Genomic DNA, 12862 nt, shown 5'->3' with positions numbered 1-12862 from the left:
GATGGGAATAAGGAGCCATGCATACAAGGATGGGGATAGGGAGCCATGCAGACAAGGACGGGGATAAGGAGCCATGCAGACAAGGATGGGAATAAGGAGCCATATATACAAGGATGGGAATAAGGAGCCATGCAGACAAGGATGGGAATAAGTAGCCATGCATACAAGGATGGGGATAAGGAGCCATGCAGACAAGGACGGGGATAAGGAGCCATGCAGACAAGGATGGGGATAAGGAGCCATGCAGACAAGGATGGGAATAAGGAGCCATGCATACAAGGATGGGGATAAGTAGCCATGCATACAAGGATGGGGATAAGGAGCCATGCATACAAGGATGGGGATAAGGAGCCATGCAGACAAGGATGGGAATAAGGAGCCATATATACAAGGATGGGAATAAGGAGCCATGCAGACAAGGATGGGAATAAGTAGCCATGCATACAAGGATGGGGATAAGGAGCCATGCAGACAAGGACGGGGATAAGGAGCCATGCAGACAAGGACGGGGATAAGGAGCCATGCAGACAAGGATGGGAATAAGGAGCCATGCAGACAAGGATGGGAATAAGTAGCCATGCATACAAGGATGGGGTTAAGGAGCCATGCAGACAAGGACGGGGATAAGGAGCCATGCAGACAAGGATGGGGATAAGGAGCCATGCAGACAAGGATGGGAATAAGGAGCCATATATACAAGGATGGGAATAAATAGCCATGCAGACAAAATGTTCAGTTTGTCTGATTTTTCTCATTATAGATATATTTTTGAGTGAAATGTAAATTGTTCTTTTAGTCTACAAACTTCTGACAACATGTCTCTGAAGTTTCAAGCAATAAATTTTGTATTTTTTTTCTGACAAAGAAAAATGTTAAAAATAAAAAAAAACTCATTGCTTTCAGACCTCAAATAATGCAAAGAAAACAAGTTCATAATCATTTAGAAACAACAATACTAATGTTTAAATTCAGGAAGAGTTCAGAAATTAATATTTTGCGGAATAACCATGATTTTTAATCACAGCTTCCATGCGTCTTTCACACTGCTTTTGGCGCAAAAATTTAAGCAGTTCTTTGATGGCTTGTGACTATCCATCAGCCTCTTGAGTACATTCCAGAGGTTCTCAATGGGGTTCAGGTCTGGAGATTGGGCTGCTCATAACAGAGTTTTGATGTGGTGGTCTCTTAATTTTTGCTAGAGCTGTATACAGGTCCTTCTCAAAAAATTAGCATATAGTGTTAAATTTCATTATTTACCATAATGTAATGATTACAATTAAACTTTCATATATTATAGATTCATTATCCACCAACTGAAATTTGTCAGGTCTTTTATTGTTTTAATACTGATGATTTTGGCATACAACTCCTGATAACCCAAAAAACCTGTCTCAATAAATTAGCATATCAAGAAAAGGTTCTCTAAACGACCTATTACCCTAATCTTCTGAATCAACTAATTAACTCTAAACACATGCAAAAGATACCTGAGGCTTTTATAAACTCCCTGCCTGGTTCATTACTCAAAACCCCCATCATGGGTAAGACTAGTGACCTGACAGATGTCAAGAAGGCCATCATTGACACCCTCAAGCAAGAGGGTAAGACCCAGAAAGAAATTTCTCAACAAATAGGCTGTTCCCAGAGTGCTGTATCAAGGCACCTCAATGGTAAGTCTGTTGGAAGGAAACAATGTGGCAGAAAACGCTGTACAACGAGAAGAGGAGACCGGACCCTGAGGAAGATTGTGGAGAAGGACCGATTCCAGACCTTGGGGAACCTGAGGAAGCAGTGGACTGAGTCTGGTGTGGAATCATCCAGAGCCACCGTGCACAGGCGTGTGCAGCAAATGGGCTACAGGTGCCGCATTCCCCAGGTAAAGCCACTTTTGAACCATAAACAGCGGCAGAGGCGCCTGACCTGGGCTACAGAGAAGCAGCACTGGACTGTTGCTAAGTGGTCCCAAGTACTTTTTTCTGATGAAAGCAAATTTTGCATGTCATTCGGAAATCAAGGTGCCAGAGTCTGGAGGAAGACTGGGGAGAAGGAAATGCCAAAATGCCTGAAGTCCAGTGTCAAGTACCCACAGTCAGTGATGGTGTGGGGTGCCATGTCAGCTGCTGGTGTTGGTCCACTGTGTTTCATCAAGGGCAGGGTCAATGCAGCTAGCTATCAGGAGATTTTGGAGCACTTCATGCTTCCATCGGCTGAAATGCTTTATGGAGATGAAGATTTCATTTTTCAGCACGACCTGGCACCTGCTCACAGTGCCAAAACCACTGGTAAATGGTTTACTGACCATGGTATTACTGTGCTCAATTGGCCTGCCAACTCTCCTGACCTGAACCCCATAGAGAATCTGTGGGATATTGTGAAGAGAAAGTTGAGAGACGCAAGACCCAACACTCTGGATGAGCTTAAGGCCGCTATTGAAGCATCCTGGGCCTCCATAACATCTCAGCAGTGTCACAGGCTGATTGCCTCCATGCCACGCCGCATTGAAGCAGTCATTTCTGCCAAAGGATTCCCGACCAAGTATTGAGTGCATAACTGAACATTATTATTTGTTGGTTTTTTTGTTTGTTATTAAAAAACACTTTTATTTGATTGGATGGGTGAAATATGCTAATTTATTGAGACAGGTTTTTTGGGTTATCAGGAGTTGTATGCCAAAATTATCAGTATTAAAACAATAAAAGACCTGACAAATTTCAGTTGGTGGATAATGAATCTATAATATATGAAAGTTTAATTGTAATCATTACATTATGGTAAATAATGAAATTTAACACTATATGCTAATTTTTTGAGAAGGACCTGTATATATATACAGATATATATAAATATATATGTCTGTATATATATAATCTTTATCATGTTTTCATATAATATGTATGTTCATGAAATAAAAAATAGAGGTGGGTATGTGGATAAAAAGGCAGATATATTAGTATAGTCTTTTGGCCTCCCGAGTCGATATGAGTAATTGAAAATTTATGTTTAATGGGTGTTAGTAATGGAAACCACAAATGACTGAGATGTCAGCGAGCAGTGAGGTGATAATTATAGAAGACTCCAGCATTCCTGGTGTGAATAAGAACGTCACTAAGACTCATTGTAAATTCCTTAATAGGTTTTCACTCATTGATAATCTTTGCAGCCGAGTAATCCCATAGATTGATGGATGGTATCAGATTTTTGTGTAGGAGGATTCTGGGTCAACTGATCAGACAGTGGGTGCTATGTAGTTTAGCTTAATGTCAACTCAAAGGAAGAGAATGCAATTTATATGACAGCACCTCACATCACTTCTCAGGCATTCAAAGCATGGTAATGCCTAATTATGGAGGCAGAAATAAATCCACAAGACACTTCCACTTTGTTTTCAGACCATCATTATGGTTTAGAGAGATGCTTAGAATATCAATTATTTTGGATACAAGATCACTGTGAAAGTCACATAGGCATCTGAGACTTTTACATAGTAGTTAAATAGATTAAAATGAACTTACTACACATATTGTGCTGTCATTAAAAAGTCCTTAGACTAGGAAAAATAATTGATATTGTATTTGTGTACCATACAGTCAGGTCATGCTGCACTTGGAGAAAAGATTTGTCACAACACATTCTTGCTGTGTATTAAAGGGGTTGTCCAGCCCTGTGAATTTTTTGGCAAGCACTGCCGTTTACCCAATAGTGTGTACAATAAACATTGTTAGGATTCAACGGTTTAAATGGTCATCACATGATCACAGGTATGTGACTTGCATACTTGCAGTCACGTGCCAACTAGCTACTCATCGGCTTATCTTAATTTTCTCTCAAGCTATTAGCACACAACAAAAATTTTGCCAGGTTTGGAAAACCACTTTAGGAATATGTGAAGGTCTTCAAAGCCACTGCAAAGTTTTCATTGAGAAGGTTGGCACAAAGGTCATCTAAAGGGATCGTGAGGGCAAATGAGCAGCAGGCCTTTTTGTTCTGATTAGCCAGAGGGTTAGAAAGTTGCTGTCAGACACCTCTGCCTTGATTGGTCATATTGAAATTTACCTTGCCTTATCCATATAAGTAAATTTAATTCATTCATATTTTTTTAATGGTTTAAATTACGTTTTATTTCTACGATGACAGTAAAAGCTAGGGATAAAAATACTAGTGTAGATAAGAAATACACTAATCTAAACATATATTTATTAAACTAAACTGAAAAAATCAGTGTAATAGCCTCTAAGTGCTACAGTATGGACACTACACTATAGCAGTGAGTATATACCGTAAGAACACAAGATAGCTTGTATTGGATTGAGTTCTGTGTAGTTTATCATCTGCAGCCCTCACACAGGGAATCTGAAGAGACTTAAAATTTTAAGTTATGTAAAAGGATTGTTCAATACGTTATCTACCCCAGCATGTTCTGTCAGTGGTAAAGAGATGAGCTTTCTTTGCATCTTGAGACATGTCTAGACCCAGTGCTTTCATCAGACTCAACTTCTACCTTAAGTAACAGGATGGCAAATGCAGTACAGTGCGGCTCTACAAAGAACGTAAGGGATTTGGAGCTTCATTCTGTGATTAAATGCCTTAGATGGGAAGAAAAGGAACCTAAATAAATCCACAACAGGATGATTGCTGTATATGATGATGATGCATCTCCCTACAACTAAATGACGTAGTGTATCAAATGAAGATCACCCCCATTCAGGGTGACCTGTCAAAACATTTTTAGAGGAAAAGTGCCATAACGTGGAGGCATTGATTTTGGAAGATTGTCGAGTCAAAGTCATTATAGCTATCATTATAGACTATGATTTTGGAAGATAGTCAGGTCAAAGTCATTATTACAGCTCATGAATTAGGCATTTCAGTCGGCACAGATTTCTGTATCTTTAATAGTGTTTTGATGATTTCAAAGATCAGTTCCTGGTGGGTGTGACAAATGTTGACAACTAAGCAAAAACATCTGGCCAACAATTTAGCCAAGAGAATTTAGACAAGAAAATCCAGGAAACTTCTATTCTCGAATTATTATGGATGATAAAACATGGCCACAACCCCTAATATTCATGAGACCAAACTAGATTCCTTGCAATGGAAGCACAATTGGTCACCAACTCACCAAAGATCATGGCAACAACTGGAGACACCTCCAATCAAACTGAAATGCTGTGAGAAATTGGCAGGTGTTTTGCTGCTTCATGTTCCATCTTAAAAGTATCGCAAATCACATGCTGCAATTAGGGAGTGCTGTTTCATGGAGATAAACCTTCCACCCTACAGTCTAGACCTGGTTCCCCGTGATTAGTTTCTATTTCTTTGCAGCGCTGGGGTCCTGGGTTCAAATCTCACCAAGGACAACATCTGCAAGAAGTTTGTATGTTCTCCCCGTGTTTGGGTGGGTTTCCTCTGGGTTCTCCGGTTTCCTCCCACATTCCAAATACATACTGATAGGGAATTTAGATTGTGAGCCCCATCGGGGACAGTGATGATAATGTGTGCAAACTGTAAAGCGCTGCGGAATATGTTAGCGCTATATAATAATAAAGATTATTATTATTTCTGAACCTGAAGAAATTTCTGCATGATTATAATGTAGTCAAAGAGGCAGTTGTAGAATTCTTGCAGCAGCAAGAAGTCTTGTTCTATTCTGAGGGAATCCGATCGCTGGACACAAAGTGGAATAAGGGTGTTGAAGTCGCGAGGGATTATATTGAAAAGTAGTAGATTCAATTTTCTTTGAAAATTTTGTTTTCATATTCAGATAGATAAATTGTTGAACACCCCTTGTATGCCTCTTTGTACTTGTACCTAAGGCAGATATGATGAGGTTTTTTTATTCATATCATTAGGTAAATATCTCAACGAGGTGCAATATTTTTCTTATTCCTGGAGGGTAGAGGTTCCAAACATTTCTCCCATTTCATCATAACAAAGATTTAAGTTTCTGACTAATCCTAAAGGAAATTCACCACTCAAATCAGATTAAAATTCTAATGGCTTGCCAAGGAAATCTTTCAATGAAGTGTTAGAAAAATATAATTTCATGTTCTCTGTCACTGTCGATTAAGGAGTGGTGGAGACTTGTGTCAAGTCTTCTGCCTTTAAATTGCTCAATCAGTTTTGCTTTATGCATTTTAGAAATTCAAGGAAATATTATTAGGGTGGAAACAAACGTAGATATCTATCAATGAGAAATGATAGATAGAACTTATCATTACAAAGTTAGGGAATATGAACTGACCCTATCACAACCCTTCTATATAAGCTATAGAAGATACTACAGTATTCAAATTCGAGCCACCCATGTATTCGTTTTGAAAGCAAGCATGTAATACCACGTTTGTCCAGTTGTGGCCTCTTTTGTACAGGGGGATCTCAAAGTTTTTATGCGCTTACTATATTGCAATCATCATATTATATAGCAATGTGCACTTACAATTGCTCATTTTTCCCTTCTATCCAGCTAATTCTTCTCTTTTCCATTATCTCTATTGCATCACGTAGAAACAGGAAGTAAATTTTCCCTGCATGACTCACAAGTCACTGAGGAGGGGAATGATTTTTGCAGTGAAAAGAGACTTCCTGTTTCTACATAGAGCACAAAAAACAGAAGCATTTATTGGGTAGAAAAGCAAAATGAGCAATTATAAGTACATAGTATAATATGACTTCATCATATTAAGAGTACAAAACCTTTGATAGGAGTTCTTCTTTTACTATGGCAGCAGAATGGATCCTGAAGGCTAAAGGAGGTCCTATTGTAAAGCTTCATATAAAAAACTTTTTTTTAAATTTTGCTAGTTATTGCTGTACTGTAGTATTGCAGTATATAGTATAGGTATTCTGACTCCATAGCTCGGCTGCAAGTGTAGGGCTCTTGAAGTAACATTTCTAGGCTGCTTCTGTATAAAACCAGTACTCACACGTAGATATATCATCAGATAGCTTGAAACTCTACTGTAGGAGGCACATATGAAGATTCAAGAAGAAGTTGTATTTTCCAGCTGAATTCTTGTAGATTTGCACACATACAGCAGGTAAAAAAAGTCTTTTCAGAAACAGGTCAGCAGCACACACATGAGCTTCTAAGATGACTGATAGATAGGGTTGAGCGACTTTTGTTTTTATAGGATCGGGTCGGATTTCATGAAACCCGACTTTGCCAAAAGTCGGCAACTTCTGAATCTGGCCGACCCATTTCGCTCAACCCTACTGATAGACAGTAAATAAGAGCAAACCTTCTTACATAGCCACATAACAACACAATGACAATACAATACTGTCTGTATGATTCCCAAATCATGGGACATGACAATAGGTGATCAAACAGTTGCATATCCCCCCTTCCTTTCTTCAAAAATGAATGCGCCTTCACAAATGATGCAGGTCGCAGTACACAAGCACGGACTTTCCGTGGTTCCTCCAAGGCATTCAGTTCTGATGAAAGTCTGATGTAAGACTGAAAACATTTAACACAACCTTGAATGCAATAATCAAAGGAACCTTATTTCACCACATCTCTGAGTGCAAAGTTCTTCATTTTGTTAGTACATACAGGCTGGAAACCCTACTTGAGCACCATCCACACCAACCACAAGAGTATCTATCTACAAACAATAAGGACATTGTCCTACACATGTTTCAATAATTTCAGATCTGTTATCATTTGAAGTTGTGGAAGTTTTTGTGTAGACCACTTACCTTATGTACTATATAATTTACTGCCCATTGCAAATTCATTCAAACATGTTTTAGGCAAATTATTACCCAACGAACAAACTTACAGGGAGTCCAAAGGAAGACTTTGGAGTGATATAGCACAGCTCGAGAGACGGAAGCTGCGGCGGCCAGAACGAGAGTTTTACAAGTAGTTTCACATGACGCTTCTTTCCCGAGGTTGCACCATCCAAATCACTGTCTTATTTTCCCTTCATGTAAGAAGAATGAGTCTGTGCTTGGCACTTCTACAGCCCCCTTATGGGAAAGTAAAACCTGCTAAGTAAACATGTCATTTGTTTCAGATATGTAATGTTCCCCCTTCAGTTGTGGTTAGGAATCCTGGAGGACTTTCTTTCCCACACACTTTTCACATGGAAGTGGTTACAGCTACTGGGCTTAATATGCTCTAATTTCATAGCAAAGTGTGAAGCGCAGAGTTTGTTTTCACATGTTAATCCCATTACAGACGCTGCGTATTTCTCAAATCTGAAAAACACTATCAAAATAAGAGACACTTGCTGTTTTTCCAATAGAATAGATGTGCTAATCCAGTGCACAGAAAGCATTTGTGCAGGTGAAGCAGAGCCTAACGTAACATGGCGCTATCGCTGTTGGCCACTTTTTTGCCCAATGAATTAAAGGGATCATCCATGTTGGAAAATATATTTTTTGTAGCAAGTGTCACTACATGGCAGTGCATTAAATCACTTACTCAAGAAACTAACACGTTTGTCTATGGGTTTTGTCTGGTATCTGTTAACTTGAGCCAGAATGAAAAGTCTGCAAAAAAAACTTGAATGGCTGCCATATAACACTACATTTCTGCCATGTAATACTACAGAAAAAGCTTACATGGTCAAAATTAGCTGTTGCTTGAGTGTACTGAGAGTCCGACCATTGGTGATCATCTCACCAGTATCATGGCTACCATCGGACATGTGTTGTCTCTAATAAGATAATCCTATGGGTGCAGTCAGATGGCCGTGTAACATGGAGAACGATCTCATGGCAGTGCACAGACTGGTCGGCAGCTCTGCTGACCCCAGTGTGACAGCTTAATAGAAATACGTACTGTCACAATCAGGTCAGGAGAGCCGCCAGCCAGTCCAAGCATTTCTATGTGATTGTTGTCCATGCAATATGGCCGTCTGACTGCACAATGAGGGATTATCTCAGGATCTAAAAAAAAATTCTAGCCACTATAAATGTTTTAAAATAAGAATATAGCCATTGCCTATCTATCCAATAAGATGGACTACCCTGTCTTAGATGACATCACACCTATCTTTCATGACTGTTGCCACAGTTTACAATTCTGAGTGGTCATGTACTGTCCATCAAAATATCACCGCTGATCAGGGAGGTAACTTGGATGTTTGTTGGCCCCAATGCAAAATCTCCAAGTGTGTCCCTTAGTATTGGTCTTTTCCTATGGACGAAACAATCCTTTTCCTTTGCACCCAAGCTCCAATACCCAGATACAATTGCAATACCTGCACCCAATATAGTTGTGCATCACACGCTGAGGTCAGTTATTGCTGGCATCAATCAATAAATGGCTTTCACGGATAGAACTTGTTCCTTGTATGGAACTGTTTACATAGCCGTGCATTTTTACTGATAAAATAGTCCACACCAAATCATGGAGACATCCAATTTTGATCCATGTCTCAGATCAAGTCTATTGGTCCATGCAAGTCTGTGGGTCTATGAAAAAATTGGATGCCATCCATGTGCAATCTGTTTTTAATGGACTATTTATTATGATACGATTGAGAAACCTCCATCATTTTTGTCTTTTTTTTCATGCTAGAATAACTAATGAAAATCTGAGCAAACTCCGATGGTAAAAAAAACACACAATAAAACGTGGACTTCTTTGACATCAGAATGAGTCCTTTCACTTTTAAAAACTTACTTTTCTTTGTCAAGACTGTAGATAACAATGGCCAAAACCAGGAGTGGGTGAAAAATGCAGAAATGGTGACCTGTTTCTATTATACTTTTCCTCTGATTGTTCCACTCCGGGTTTTGGCTTACAAATACTGATGTAAAATACTGACCAAATACAGAACGTGTCCTAAAAATGATATCTGTCTTAAAGAAAGAACACTGTAGACCCTATTACAACATATTACTATTTTAATCGACAAACTTTTTTTTTACTTAACCCCTTACCGGCATCGGACGTACTATACCGTCCGATGTCGGCTCCCCTGCTTTGATGCAGGGCTCCGCGGTGAGCCCGCACCAAAGCCGGGACATGTCAGCTGTTTTGAACAGCTGACATGTGCCCGTAATAGGCGCGGGCAGAATCGCGATCTGCCCGCACCTATTAACTAGTTAAATGCCGCTGTCAAACGCAGACAGCGGCATTTAACCACCACTTCCGGCCGGGCGGCCGCAAATGACGACATCGCCGACCCCCGTCACATGATCGGGGGTCGGCGATGCTTGTGAATGGTAACCATAGAGGTCCTTGAGACCTCTATGGTTACTGATTGCCCGTCGCTGTGAGCGCCACCCTGTGGTCGGCGCTCACAGCACACGTGCAATTCTGCTACATAGCAGCGATCAGCAGATCGCTGCTATGTAGCAGAGCCGATCGTGCTATGCCTGCTTCTAGCCTCTCATGGAGGCTATTGAAGCATGGCAAAAGTTAAAAAAAAAAGTTTAAAAAAACGTGAAAAAAATAAAAAAAACAAAAGTTTAAATCACCCCCCTTTCGCCCCAATCAAAATAAATCAATAAAAAAAATATCAAATCTACGCATATTTGGTATCGCCGCGCTCAGAATCGCCCGATCTATCAATTAAAAAAAAGTATTAACCTGATCGCTAAACAGCGTAGCGGGAAAAAAACTCGAAACGCCAGAATTACGTTTTTTTGGTCGCCGCGACATTGCATTAAAATGCAATAACGGGCGATCAAAAGAACGTATCTGCACCGAAATGCTATCATTAAAAACGTCATCTCGGCACGCAAAAAATAAGCCCTCAACCGACCCCAGATGATGAAAAATGGAGACGCTACGAGTATCGGAAAATGGCGCAATTTTTTTTTTTTTTTTTTAGCAAAGTTTGGAATTTTTTTTCACCACTTAGATAAAAAATAACCTAGTCATGTTTGGTGTCTATGAACTCGTAATGACCTGGAGAATCATAACGGCAGGTCATTTTTAGCATTTAGTGAACCTAGCAAAAAAGCCAAACAAAAAACCAATGTGGGATTGCACTTTTTTTGCAATTTCACCGCACTTGGAATTTTTTTCCCGTTTTCTAGTACACGACATGCTAAAACCAATGATGTCGTTCAAAAGTACAACTCGTCCCGCAAAAAATAAGCCCTCACATGGCCAAATTGACGGAAAAATAAAAAAGTTATGGCTCTGGGAAGGAGGGGAGCGAAAAACGAACATGGAAAAACGAAAAATCCCCCGGTCATGAAGGGGTTAAGTGCACGTATAAATATTTTTTTACAATTGGGATTCATTAAAAAATGTTCACCCTATGGCCTTTTACTCTGTTTTCCTGCTCAGTCAACTATTATGTGGTCTGTGGTCAGAAAATGAAAAAAAGATTAATAAAAGAGATAAGGCTTGTTCACTTGTGGCATTTTTTAATGCTATTTTTGTGCATTTTCTTTTTGTCAAAAAATTGCAGTATTTTACAGTAATTGCAGTATGAATGATATTTATAAAATCTTATAACAGCTCGTGAGTGTGTTTTTTTTCCCTTTTTTAACCTGTTCCGTGTTTCATAAAAAATCAGAATGTTTTTTCTTTCAGCGTTTTTACTGCTGTCTGTTACCAAAATGGCTTAGCAGCACCAAAAACAGCATAAAAAACTATTCAAAAACACATCAAAATGCTTGAAATTTTCATTGCAGTTTTCTAACAATAGCCTTTATTTTTCTAAAAAAAAAAATATCAATAAAGCTTTGTGTTCACATACCCTTAAAAAAATCTTTCAGATCATCGGACCCACTTTCTGCCTAATTTTTAGTTAACTCATTCTGCAGCCAGTAATAGACGATACAACATAGTGGCTATAGAAGGTAAAGGGATTTTTTTTTTTTTTTAAAGAAACCAAACTGCATAAATTATTTTAGCCCCAAATACTTGCATTAAAGTAAATAAAAATGTCCCCAAAATTAAACGCCAATTTTAATTTAACATCTTGGATCAATGCTTGAGGTTAAAATACATTTTTACTATAAATAATGTGACCTTTTTTATTCTTTTTTTTAGGTTTGTGATGCCACAAGACAAACTGTGAACCAATGAACAAAATCTACTAGGACAGAAGATGCTTTTTTCCCCAATGTATTTGACTGCAATAAATTGCAAGAATGATTATTTTTTTTAGAGTGTTTAGTAATAGAATTAATGTCTTAATCATAAGTAAAACTAATTTTCTTATTCAGTACACTGCAGTTATGGTAAAACTTTTATTCTACTGTAACTGGCCACATTTCTGCACCTTCCAAGTTTATTTCTTACCTTTACATGATATTTTCAATGTTTTTCTGGTAAGAAAATTCACACTTTAATGTGTGTTCTTGAAAACGTTCAGTCCCTCTGATACTCGGGATGCTGTATATAATAATTGAATACAAATTTTTTCTTGGGGGGGAGGGTAACCTTGCATTTTTTTTTTTTTTTAAGAAAGACTTACAAAAATTGTCCTTTGCATGCTGCACTTATACTACTTGTACTAATATAATCAAAAGGTACCAGGCCTTATCAGAAGGAGTGAAAGTTTTTTTGTACAAAGGCTTATCCACTACACTGTTGTCCATTCATAATAACTGTGACTGGTGTTATCCATCTTGCATTGCCTTTTCAGTTACCAGTGTTGGGACCACAGAATGTTTTGCCACATAATTGACACTACAGTGGTGCTTGCTTGAAAGTTTGTAAACCCTTCGCATGTTTCGGGATAAATTTGACCTAAAACTACATCAGATTTTTACACGTCATAAAGTAGATAATGAGAATTAAATCAAAGATACGAGGCACTAATATTTGTCTTTTTTTATTAAGTAAAATGATTCAAAATCTGTGAGTGGCAAAAGTATGTAGATATTTGCTCTCAATGTTTGGTGTAAGCAATAACTACATCTAAGGGCTCGTGTACATGAC

The 12862-nt window shown here is 38.6% G+C and overlaps 1 protein-coding gene across 2 annotated transcripts in view; it reads left to right on the top strand.

Moving 5' to 3' along the window:
* Positions 1 to 12074, top strand: part of C6H8orf34 (chromosome 6 C8orf34 homolog) — a 422831-nt gene extending 410757 nt beyond the window's left edge. For both annotated transcript variants that reach the window (XM_069731465.1, XM_069731463.1), the window contains one exon: positions 11969 to 12074. In XM_069731465.1, the coding sequence (XP_069587566.1) occupies positions 11969 to 11976 (8 nt within the window). In that variant the 3' untranslated portion in view covers positions 11977 to 12074. The remainder of the gene's footprint in view (positions 1 to 11968) is intronic.
* The last annotated feature ends 788 nt before the right edge of the window (positions 12075 to 12862 follow it).

This window comes from Ranitomeya imitator, chromosome 6, assembly GCF_032444005.1.
Source record: "Ranitomeya imitator isolate aRanImi1 chromosome 6, aRanImi1.pri, whole genome shotgun sequence".
NCBI lineage: Eukaryota > Metazoa > Chordata > Amphibia > Anura > Dendrobatidae > Ranitomeya > Ranitomeya imitator.
The sequence above is the reverse complement of the archived record's forward strand: the minus strand, read 5'-3'. Positions and strand labels throughout refer to the sequence as shown.